We start from the raw sequence: 12933 nt of genomic DNA, 5'->3' as shown, positions 1-12933 counted from the left end.
GATGTAAAAAAGATGTTGAGACTCTAGAAAGAGTGCAGAGAAGAGCATCAAAATTAATTAGGGGACTAGAGTATGGTTGCTGGAACTGTGTATGTCTAGTTTGATGAAAAGAAGGGCTAGGGGTGACAATATCTCAGGGGCTTTCAAAAAGAAGATGGAGTCAAGTTATTCTCCAAAACACCTGAGGGTAAGACAAGAAGCAATGCATGGAAACTAGACAAGGAGAGAAGCAACTTAGAACTAAAGAGAAATTTCCTGACAGAATAATTAATCAGTGGAACAACCTGCCTCCAGAAGTTGTAAATGCTCCAACACTGGAAGTTTTTAAGAAGAGATTGGATAACCATTTGTCTGAAATGGTACAGGGTTTCCTGCCTAAGCAGGGGGTTGGACTAGAAGACCTCCAAGGTCCTTCAAACTCTATTATTCTATTCTATTTTCTATTCTATTTTCTATTCTATTCTATATTCTTCTCCCCTGAATCAAGAATGGTAGGGAACATGTAGACTTAAAAACTCTTAGCTACAACTTAGCAATATCACTAGTGTGGGTTGAAGAATTCATCTCAAGGATTACTCTCTCTCTCTCTAGAGAAAAAATAAAGTCAACAGCCTTCTTTATGCACATAATAGCAGGAATATGCCAGATATACCACCCCTGAAAACTGGCACTCTGCACTGACAATTTTTCATTGCTTTTAAGGCAAATGACAGCAACTATAATGTCCATGTTAAATGGACTCTTCTAAATATTCCCTTCTTTCTGCATTTGTAAAGAAACTTCAGAAAATACTTGGGAATGAAGAATTCAGTGGCAGCACTCACATTTTCTAGGTTTTATTTAGGGCATTTTTGTGAACTGGGAAGGTAGAATACATATTCTTGTTTTTTTCTTGGTCTTTGTGGAACCTCTTGACGTAGTCTTATTTATTCAAAGGCAGTGGCAGTATTGCATCTTTGGTCAGAATTAATATATGATAACTAAGCACAACATCTACCTGGGTAACGTTCAAAATGGCCATTCACAGAAATACAAGTATTCTACAAGATGACGATTTTCCATTCACAACAGCATCCTCACCTATAAATGAGGACAGGGATGTCCCAATGCAAGCCTCATTCTTATGTACTTGCACACCAAGATCAGATGCAAATACATAAGCTGTGGGATTTGCCACATGAACCATGTTTTATTATTTGCTTCCTATTTGCTCTGCCTCCCTAGTTTTCACTCTGCAAAATTAACCTATTAATCCGTTTTGAAACTCATTTCTTCTATTAAATGCAAGATGCCTTGCACCTTTGGATAATTAAATGTCACTGGGTCACATTTAGCAAGACAAACCAACTGCAGATCTGGTTCCAAATAAAGCCAGATAGTGAGCAGGAACAGAAGATGATTAAATACACTAGACAGATTTTATATCTTTATGACTTTACCCCTATTTGCACAAATGTCATTCTTGGGTCAGAGGTGGGCTGGTGAAAGTTCAGATTTTCCTCCAGTTGTTACCACTTCAATCAAACTTCCAGAGTCTGGCCGGTTTTTACCGATGATCCAGTCATGAAAAATTCTGGCAGAACAGATGGAAACAAGTGCATGAGTTAGTTTCATTGGAAGTTTCACATTCCAAATGCTCATTGAGTTTCCATAGTTATTCCATAATTCCCCTATTAATACAGTTCTGAGATAACAAGCTGAAAAGCAATTTGAGTCCCCCATTCAGAGGACCTTGTAAAAGATTGCAGTGCAGAAGTTTCTATTTTAATGGGCTTGAGATGCATCTTTTTATTTTCCTGGAAAGACAAATCTACTAAATACAAGGACTTGTTAAGATGTAACATTATTTTTGTCATCCACAAGAACAACTGTTCTCAGCTTCAACAGGGCTACTACTAAAAGAAGCTAAACCACCTCCTACATACAAGCAGATAAATTATCATTATCCCCAATCTACAATTTAAAAGAGACACTATGAAGTTGAGGTTGGTTTAAGACATCTCAGCTAAGGGAGATCTCTCTTCTGTAGTTCAGTTTACCCTGCTTGCACAAGACAGAAAATATAAATAAATAGATCAGATAAACTGAAGGAACTGGTGCAAGACACTTTTCTTTTCAAGAAAAGAAAATAATCTATGTACAGTATCTGTCTGCCTATCAGCCCATCTGTCCATTTTTCCATAAACATTCCATAGTATAAGAGTTTGAGAACATGTTAAAGGTTCATACATAATACGATACCTGGAGGACCGTTAATCAATTATCCATACACGGATACCAGATCACCACCCATTACCCCACTGCAGCCTCCAAGATACAAGACTTTCCACCTATTCTTACTTAGATTACACCTTTTCCAGAGCTGATGGGTCAATGCAACAATGCACAAAGCTTAGCCAAACACCAGTTATTTTACCATAAAGTTTTTGGGGACCTGGGTGGTCTTTGATGCCACTGGAGACAATGTAAATAAGGTAATACTTGAGGCTGGTGTTTTGCTTCTCATTCTTTTAAATTATTGATTTTTAACCAAATATAAAAAACCACATGAGGAAGGGAGCCGAGCAACACCTGAGGCATACTTGAACCACAATAGAACTCCAGTTACGAAAACAATATCACATTTCCTTATATTATGTGTCTGGCTGGCAGCTTGGGATTGCATTGGGATTTACTGGTCACCCCACAGCCTAGAGCACTTTTGAGTCTTCTGAATAGCAATGCTGCAGGCATGTTGAACAAAATATCAAGACGGTGGCCTTGACTACACAATGTAAGCTTTTTTTAATTTATTAAATTTGTACGCTGCCCATCTCTTTACCAAGCATCTCTGGGTGACTTGTGCTTTTGCTACATAAAAAGCCTTCTCCTTACATTAAAGAAAAAGAGGTAGGTCTTCTCAATGCCCCTATCTAGTTCAACCCTTTTGGAACCGAGCAATCGATTTCACAGCTTCCTCCTGGAAGAAAGCATGCAGACACATAGAAAAGCTGCATCATCAAGTGCCCCTGAGAAAGGGAGAAAAATAACTTAGACTTTCCTAGGGGGAAAAAAAGGCAAGTGTTGGTTATAGGAGATTCAGTTCTCAGGGGAACAGAACCAGCCAGCTGTAAACCAGCCATTCAATCTATGGAGGTATTTATCTCCCTGGAGCAAAAAATCAAAGATGTGGCCTAGAACCTTACTAAAATAATCAAACTCATAGATTACTAGCCCCTTCTCCTTCACATAGGGAGAAATGACATGACAATGAACCTGAAAATAATATTGTGAAATTATGAGCAGTTAGGCAAGAAAGTTAAGGAGTTAGGAGCACAAGTGGCATTTTTTCATCTCGACTTCCAATAATAGGTCACTATCCAATGAGGAAACAAAGAATTTTAGAAATGAACCATTGGTTTAAGAGTTGATGCCGGCAAGAGAACTTTGAATTCCTAGAGCATGGTCTGCATTACCTATATCACTGTTGGTGAACCTTTTCAGTACTGAATGCTAAAACGGGAGTGCACATGTGGGGGAGCACCAGAAACTGGAAGAGCAGCTCCCTGGCACGCATGAATGCACCGGAACATTAAGCTTCTGGTTTTGGGCATGCGCACTGGTCACCTGGTCTTCCAGTTTCTGGCACACATGTGCACATAAAGACCAGCATGCACGCCAGGAAGCTGCTCTTCCTGTTTCTGGCATCCCCACATGCATAAAGACCAGGTGGCTGGTGTGCATGTGTGCACCAGACTCCAGAAGGACAAAGTGCAATGGCTGGCATGCCCAGAGATGGCTCTATGTGCCACTTCCAGCATGCATGTCATAGGTTCACCATCATGGGCCTACATGAAGGGCTTCTGGCAAGGGATGAGCTGCACCTCACAAGAATCAGGAAGAATGTATTTGGAAAACGACTGGCTAAATTTAGCGGAAAAGCTTTAAACTAAAATTGAGGGGGGAATGAAACCAATCCTTAGGATCTTTAGGAACTAATCCCAACCATAAATCCCAAGGCAACCAATCAAACAATGAGGCCAGGAGTAACGGGAAGGAAGAAAATCTCAGAAATAAAGTGGGAGATGTAGGAAGCATACCCAGGATCAGACATACAGGATTCAAATACCTGTGCACAAACACTCAAAAGTTTGGGGAACAAACAAGGTGAACTTGAAGTCTTAGTTCAAGAGGACAAGTATGATATACAGTAGTTGTCATTACCAAAACTTGGTGGGATGAAACTCAGCACGGGAATGTACTGATGGAAAAAATACAAATTGTTCAAAAGAAACAAACCTAAAAAAGAGGAGGTGGAGTTGCATTATATGTAAAACATCATTACATCTCTATAGAAATGCATAAAATCAATAAGCTTTCCAGAATGAATATGGGTCAATATAAAAAGAAAAAAGAATGCCATTGCCATAGGTGTATAATACACCCACACACATAACCAAGAAGAAGAAATAGGTTGTTTTAGGCCCAGTACTCTGCAATGTCTTCATAAGAGAGTTAAATGAGAAGGGGAACTCATCAAATTTGCAAATGACACTAAACTGGCAGGAATAGCCAACAGCCCAGAAGACTAAAAATCCAGATGGATCTCAACAAACTTGAACACTGGGCCCTATTTAATAAAATGAAATTCAATGTGGTCAAACTATTCTCCAAGGCACCTGAGGGTAGAACAAGAAGCAATAAGTGGAAACTAATCAAGGAGAGAAGCAACTTAGAACTGAGGAGAAATTTCCTGACAGTTAGAACAATTAATCAGTGGAACAGCTTGCCTCCAGAAGTTGTGAATGGCCCAACACTGGAAGTCTTTAAGAAGATGTTGGATAACCATTTGTCTGAAATGGTACAGGGTTTCCTGCCTAGGCAGGCAGTTGGACTAGAAGACCTCCAAGGTCCTTCGAACTTTATTATTCTATTCTATTTTCTATTCTATTTTCTATTCTATTCTATTCTATATTCTTCTCCCCTGAATCAAGAATGGTAGGGAACATGTCCCTTCCAACTCTGCTATAGTATTGCATTGCATTGCATTGTAAGGTAGAGAAAAGTAAGGTTTTATACTTAGGCAAGAAAAATCAAATGTATATGTACAGTTTAGGTTAAACTGAGCTCAATAGCAGTAATTGTGAAATAATCTTGCAGTCCTAGTGGAAGCACTTAAATATGAGCCAGCAATGTGCGGTGGCAGCCAAAAAAGCCAACGCAATCCTAGATTGCATAAATAGCAGAATATAATCAGAATGATGTGAAGTATTAGTACCGTTTTATAAAGCCTTGGTAAGACCACACTTAGAATACTGCATCCAGTTTTGGTTACTGTATTATAAAAAAGATGTAGAGACTCTGGAAAGAATGTAAAAAAGAGGAACAAGGATGATTAGGGAACTGGAACTAAAACATATGAAGAACGGTTATAGGAATATGGGTATGTCTAGTCTAGTGAAAAGAAGAACCAAGAATGACATGATAGCAGTGTTTCAATGTTTGAGGCACTGCCATAAAGAAGAGCACCAAAAATCAAGACAAGAAACAATATAGGGAAACTAATCATGGAGAGAACCAACCTAGAACTAAGGAGAAATTTCCTGACAGTGAGAACAATAAACAGTGGAATAGTTGTAGAGGCTTCATCACTAGAGGCTTTTAAGAAGAGACTGGACAGCTACTTGTCTGGAATGGTATAAGAGTTCCCTGTTTGAGCAGGGGATTGGATTGCAAGATTTCCAAGATCCCATCCAACTCTGTTTTTCTTCTGCAATCATGGCCACCATAATAACTTCCTACCCACCCACCTGTCACTGTGGACATCCAAGACTCCAAGCGTCAATTTGCAGGACACAGATTTGTGCAGAACACAGATTTTGTTATTCCACAAATCTCTGAACCAAAATTCATGGAACAGATGTTCAAGGCTTCAAACGACTGGAAAACAGTTTTGTTTGCTCACCCTGCAATAAAATCTAGTGGTGTCCAGGAGCTGAAGTCAGCCTCTGGCATGGATTTCCTGTTCATCGGAGTATCCAAGGTAACCCTGGAACAGAGAGAGAGAGAGAGAAACTCATTTGCTCACTGTCTGGTTCCTCTGATAAATCCTGCCTGCATTTCTTCTGTGCTTTAACAAAAGCAGCAGGCTCAACCCAGAATAAGAACATATTATTTTTTCAATCCAGTCTCCAGGAAAATGCACTTTCATTCATTACAATCTTCTTGATTGAAGCAGACATGCTACCCAAAATAAAATATTACGTCCAAACTTCATCAAAGGTCCAATAGTCGTGTGTCGTACCCCCCCCCCCCAAGATATGGAAATTACAATTTTACAAAGAGTCATAGGGCTAGAAGGAGATCTAACCCTAAAGCCACCCAAGGCAGTAAACCTTGTACCATATAGGTGAGTGATTCCAGAATGACTCACGGGAGGATCGCAACAGCTGCAGCGCCAGCAGGGAGTCCACTGTTTGAGCCAGAGAGACTCTGGCAGAGTTGATGGACAGCTCCTTTGGCCATGCCATATGCAATCATTCCTAGAATACAGAATAAAAGAGCTGGAAGGGACCTTGGAGGACCTACCCAAACCTCATGTTGGAGGGGGGGGGGGACCTGTGGTGGCCAAGTGCTAAGGCAGGACTTCCCTGAGACCCCCCTCTCATCACTCTCATTATAATCTCCTTCCTCCCTTCCCTTTATCCACCCCACTTCCAGCCCTCACTTTCTAAGTACTTGATAGGCTGGTGGTAAAAATAAAGTTTGACTTCCAGCTGAAGCCTGTTATGAAATGCACCTTACTGAATATAAGGCACTTCCTGGAATCCAACCACATCAGATGGCCCCTGGAAGCCTTCCTGTCATTGCATCAGTGTGGGAATATAAGAGCAAAGTCAAGAAATGACTTGCAAATATGTTAATTTTAACAATCATTTTAATATATTATGGACTGTTTCATGTTGCTCTTTTAGTGGGTTTTTGTAACCCATTAAAAAGTAGTATTTAGCATTAAATACCAATGCTTCAAATTTTGTTTTAAAAATAGTCCTTAACTTACAGCCATATTTGTTGTTAAGTAATCCAGTTGCGAAGTAAGGAATCACTTGACCCATTTTTATAACCTTTTTTGCTATAGTTGTTAAGCAAGACATTATGTTACTGCAACTTGTGATCTCCCCTGCCAGCTTCCCCATTGACTTTGCCTTGTTGGAAGGGAAGGTTGGGAAGGTCACAAATGTGATCACATGACTGCAGGATGCTGTAACTGTCATAGGTTTGCCAAGTGCTCAGTTGCAATCACATGCCTGCTGGGATGCCGCAGCAGTTAGTATGAGGATCGATCAAAAGTGATTTTTTTTTAGTGCCATTGTAACTTCAAATGGTCACTAAATGAATGGATGTAAGTTGAGGACTATCTGTATTACAAAATGAACCAACGAATTTATTAAACTATTCCATATTTATTAATTTAGATTGGAATTGCCTCCCTCCTACCTACCTACAACAAAACTGGTTTAGATATTCTGCTACTGAACCTGGATACTTTTTTTTTTCTTAAATGAAAGGAACAATGTAAATTGTAACCCAAAAAGACATCTAAATTCATTTAGTATCAAAAACCTTATTCAATTGTGGATATCCCAATAATGATGTCCTACAATATACTTCAGACACTACTCTGTTAAGGAAATAGGAATCCTTAATCCTCTGCCATCCTCTGCTACCAAATGTGATGTTCCCGTGGTTCGCTCATGAGGCCGATGTTGAGAAAAGACACGGACACGAGCTTTCTCGGGATGAGGCGACCCAGATTGGGGGTCTGGGAGCCCCTTTTATTGAGATAGGACAAAGGCAGGAGGAGCAATCAGCATGTGATTTAAGACAGCCTGTCAAACCACAATTGCTAATCTACTGCTCAGGGAAGTTCTGTCTATATATGGTCAAATCCTGGGCGTCATTGGTAAGGCACATCTAGAGTGAACTATTAGGATGTTATGATACGAACTATTAGGATGTTATGTTCTTTAGGAGTTTGTTTTTTCCTATGTGGTTCAGCGTGGCTGCGCATGCCCTGTTATGCACTAGGCCATGGGTGACCCACACCTACACAAGGAGTTATATGACAACATCCTCTATCTTTTATTTGAGCTGGAGGTCTGTATACAAAAGGAGATTCCCTGGTATGAACTAGAATCTGCCAATTCAGCAAGATGGTGAAAACTAGCATTTCAATGGTCAAAGTCTGAACTTTTTTAATTTGCTATGTTTAAAATGTTATTAACATTTATTTGATTACAGAACTCACTGTTTTCAATATGGATTCCCGTAGCAGGATGGGAATTTTACTTTTTAGCAGAAAGCACAGCATTTCTGTAGACTTTATACAGACACAAAACTAGTAATAGGGCCAGGTCTATTTTGTAAGGATTGAGTCAGAGGATTGAAGGTCATTTGTCTTTGAAGCAAGAAGATACAAAGGTTTAATCCAAAGTAAATAAGCAGAATCAGCATTAGTACTTAGGGAATAAAATATAAGCTTGGGTCTTAGTCTTTTTGCAGCTTAAGTAAAGGTAAATGTTCCCCTCACACATATGTGCTAGTCACTCCTGACTCTAGGGGGCGCTGCTCATTTCTGTTTCAAAGCCGAAGAGCCAGTGCCATCTGAAGACGTCTTTGTGGTCATGTGGCCGGCATGACTAAACACCGAAGGCACATGGAATGCTGTTACCTTCCCACCAAATGTGGTTCCTATTTTTCTACTCGCATTTTTTACATGCTTTCGAACTGCTAGGTTGGCAGAAGCTGGGACGAGTAACAGGAACTCACTCCGTTACATGGTGCTTGGGATTCGAACCGTCGAACTGCCAACCTTTCTAATCAACAAGTTCAGCATCTTAGCCACTGAGCAACTGCGTCCCTTTTGCTGCTTATATTCAAGCTAAAGCACTTTCTGTGCAAGCTAAAAAAAGCTTTCATAAACATAAGTACAATTTTTTCCCAAATATTTTCTTAATCTATACACTCAACCCTAACAGAATATTTAAGTTGTCATTGGAGGACAGAATTTATACTACTGAAATTTACAATCTGAATACTAAAGGCTAAGGGAAATGTTGACCAAAACAACATGCACACCCCAGGAACATTTCCATTTTACCTGGAGTTCCAGCTAATGCTGCTTTTGCACCTGTTAGAGTCAATAGCCCCCCTTCCTTCAGGTATTTGGTAGCCAAATGACTAGAGATGGTTGATGTCCAAACACTTTGCTTCCACATCAGGTCACTGTTTTTGTATAAAGCTAAGGGATGGACAGGAAAATATGAAAAACATTAGACATCATGAAACATATACACTTTCTGGAGAGAGCATCACCGACTGTTCCCTCTTAGCCTGATAAGGTCTTGTTCTGCAGAAGACACCTAAGAACAGCTCCCTAGCTTAGCTGCCAGGTATGAAATAGGAATTTAATTCCAACCTGCCCAGTCAGATATCTGTGAGTTTAACAATGGGATGGGCATACATTAAAAAACAACTGGTAGCATTCAGATACCTGTAGCATTTAAAGCAAGTCTCAAAACATCTAGATCACTATCCCAGTTCAAAAATAAATTGTCAAATGCAATTATTATTGCACTTATTGTGCTCATTTCTCAACACTTCTTTTTAATCTGATTTAAATCTAATGAGATATCGATGACTCAATCCTACTTCAAGTTTAGACACTTCCCTATTAACCATCTGGCTTCCAGATACGGACAGGAGTGAAGAACAGAAATACTTTCCGAATGCACTGTACAGAGTAATAAGAGTGGGATAAAAATCAAATAAGTAAAATAAAAATCCCAAAGTAGCTATCTTTGCAATTGTAGACAGTTTCAGGACAGGCTCAACTGCACAACAAAGTTTTACTGAAATGCATTTAAATTTAGAAATCTGTTATGAGGTCTTCTATTTTTCCTCAACAGGCTTTTCCCCCCCAATGCCAGCCAGTTCAGGACACCACTGGAAGAGAGGAAGCAGATGTTATCCCACAGCTTCTATTGCATCAATTGAATTTCAGGGCTGGAGACATCAGGAAGACATTAAATGGGGGAGCTATAGCATTGTTTGCTGAGCAGCTCCATCACAGACCAGAAATAGGCCATTCTGAAAGACCACGGGAAAGAGAAAGAAGAGAGCATTGTATGAATTGCCATCCTTACATTTTGCCTTGGCACTGCCTCCAGCCCATCCACCAGCCACACAGAGGATAGCATCCACTTTCTTTTCACCCAGGACTTTTCCGACGTCTTCTGTCACCTTTCAAAAAGCAGAGTTAGAAGAGCTGAGTTACAGAACAAGTACCAGTCCTTACCAAAGTAGTACACTGACTCTCTAAAACAAGACAGATAAATATTTCTGCATATGGACTCATTAGAAGCCTGGCTTTGTTGGTGGTTAAGCTTCCAGCAAATCTTAACCTGTAATCTGAAGTCATCTGGTTTTGGCACAGATTTTATTAAACTAAAGTAGCTGGGCTGCTGTTTTTCTCTCTTTCTTCTCTTACTCAGATATAAAGGAGTAGAAAGAGTTCTAGTTGCCCGATTAACAGGGAGAATTTTCCAAACCCTTTCCTTACCCGCAACAGAGCAATCTCCATGCTTTTTTCACCATTTTGCTGTTATTAACAACTTTGGGAATTAGTAAAATTACAGATATGAAAATAACAGAAAACGGCATTCTAAGGGAGGGAAACATGGTTTCTTTTCCTGGAGAGGGTTGTGGGGAAGGACAGAGGTGTCATTTTGGTATGAAAAAGATGGCTCAAAACTTTTTTGGATGAGCAAGACTGAACAAGTTACAAAACAGGTTTTGGAAAGCTACTGGGAAAAATAAGACTGACATTTTCGTGAGTGAAATATGACAGAAAGCTGCAGAGCAGATGCTAATGTAACTAATGGAATTGGGAATTTTGCAAAACTTTTCATGGTCCTTTTTCCTGAATTTTCATCTTGTTAACATGCATGAACCATACTTCCCTACCTCTAAATAGGAGCAAGAATGCAAAGCATAATGCTTAATATAAGCATGTGTTTTGTAAAGCTGGCCTGGCCCTCTTTTTCCATTCTCAGTTTTGGATCTCTCACAAGCAGTGGCTGAGTATGCACCAAAAATATTACTCCCAAGAGGACTTTCAAAAAAGTCAGGACAGTAACTTTGATGGCATCACGGGAAATCCTTTACATTTTAATAGGCACTGAAAATACAGGTAGTATTTTCGAACCCAAAATTTCTATTGCTAAGCTTACAGTTAAGTAAGCTTTGCTCCACTTTACAATCTTTCTTGCCACAGTTGTTAAGTTATGATTGCCACAGCTGTTAAGTAACATGATTGTTAAGTGAATCTGGCTTCCCCTTTGACTTTGCTTGTCAGAAAGTCACAAAAGGGATCACATGACCCCAAGACACTGTAACCGTCATAAATATGAACTAATTGCCAAGTGCCATGGGAATGCTGCAATGGTCACACGTACGAGAAACTTCCCCAGTTTTTCATTGCCATTGTAATTGAACAGTCACTAAACAAATGGCCATAACTCGAGAATTACTTGTATATCACATCTAAGGGAGGCCTATGTGACACAAGTTGGACTCTGGCATGTGGTATTATGTTTTCTCTTTTCTCCAACATACCCATCAGTGCAAAGTTCGCGGGTTACGAAAGGTCTAACTCCTGTAATGGAGCAAACAGTTGTGAAATGTTTCTGCAGGGTTTCCAACATCAGCACTGTTGTTTTAGCAGCCACACGACTGGCAAAACTTCAATTAGAATAGTGTCCACGAATCAATGCCTTCTAATTCTTATGGATATTCTGGGAGAACAGGGATATTTATGGTAATCAAAAACGAGGAGTCTCGTAATGTCCTTTCAGAAGAATTATTTTTCATTTCAATGCTTTTATATTTGTTCCTCTGAAAAGATGCTACCAGACTCCACCTGAATTTGGAAAGGTTTAGGACAGGGTTCCCCAACCTTGGCAATTTAAAGATGCACGGATTTCAATTCCCAGACAGAATGAGATTTAGGACAATTAGGAGCAGTGATTGATTGTCTGCTGTCAAGTTTGTGTCTTAACACCTACAAAGATTTTTGTTCCTTATCTGCCAGAGATGGAACACATTTGTTGACCAATCCCGAATTTTTCAAGTTTTGGATAAGAAACTGAAGTCAACATTTCTGCAGTTTTCCCTGCGCTCTTTTCCAATCAGAAAGCGTCTAAAAACTTGTGCTGGTTTTTTTACCTGCTCTGCTTGTTCCACAAACGAATCGCCCATTTGCACCACGACGTTGGTGCTTGCTTCTTGGTTTTCCGCTAAATCAATGCTGAGCACCCACTGCGGGGAGAGGGGGGGGGAGAAACACACATAGACACCAAGATTTTGTTTTGTTTTGATGTTTTCAAACGGGGCTGCATTTACCCCAAAGCTACGCGGCAAGAGGCAAAGAGCTTCGTTGCAACCGCCTGTCCCCGCCTGGCCGCTCTTTTGCTAAGGGCAGCGCGGCTTCTCTCCCGGCCATAAGCGTGCAACATCTTTGCGTGTGCGTTTCTTCCTTTGCACAGCGGCCTCCCCTCCTCCGACCCCCCCCCCCCTCCTTTGCATGCGAAGGTGCAGGAAAGCCGCCTTCTCCAAGGTTTCCTCTACCGAGCTCCACAGACCGGCTTTTGCCAACCTTTCCGCACCCCCCCCCCCAGCCCTTTACCCAGTTCTTCGCCCGCAGGTGCCGCACGCAGGCAGAGCCCAGTGCCCCTCTACCGCCGTAGACCACCACCCGGGATGCCTCTCCCGCTGCCATGACCGCTGCTCCGACAAGCAGGAACGTCCGTGGTGAAAAGGAAGCGGAAGGCGGGCACCCGAGCTCTCCGCCCCCACTAGGTGGGTTAAGTGGCGGAAAAGGAGGCACGGCCCCTG

The 12933-nt window shown here is 40.8% G+C and overlaps 1 protein-coding gene across 1 annotated transcript; it reads right to left on the bottom strand.

The window, feature by feature from the left end:
- Nucleotides 1-463: 463 nt before the first annotated feature.
- On the bottom strand, nucleotides 464-12873 carry QDPR (quinoid dihydropteridine reductase). Its single transcript, XM_032223787.1, has 7 exons — nucleotides 12725-12873; nucleotides 12265-12357; nucleotides 10185-10281; nucleotides 9140-9280; nucleotides 6413-6521; nucleotides 5945-6028; nucleotides 464-1573 (listed from the first exon to the last, which is right to left on the bottom strand). The coding sequence occupies exons 1-7, from the start codon at nucleotides 12815-12817 to the stop codon at nucleotides 1468-1470; spliced, it is 723 nt and encodes a 240-aa protein (XP_032079678.1). The 5' UTR covers nucleotides 12818-12873; the 3' UTR covers nucleotides 464-1467.
- Nucleotides 12874-12933: the final 60 nt, after the last annotated feature.

The sequence above is a fragment of the Thamnophis elegans genome, chromosome 9 (genome assembly GCF_009769535.1).
Source record: "Thamnophis elegans isolate rThaEle1 chromosome 9, rThaEle1.pri, whole genome shotgun sequence".
Classification (NCBI taxonomy): domain Eukaryota; kingdom Metazoa; phylum Chordata; class Lepidosauria; order Squamata; family Colubridae; genus Thamnophis; species Thamnophis elegans.
The sequence above is the reverse complement of the archived record's forward strand: the minus strand, read 5'-3'. Positions and strand labels throughout refer to the sequence as shown.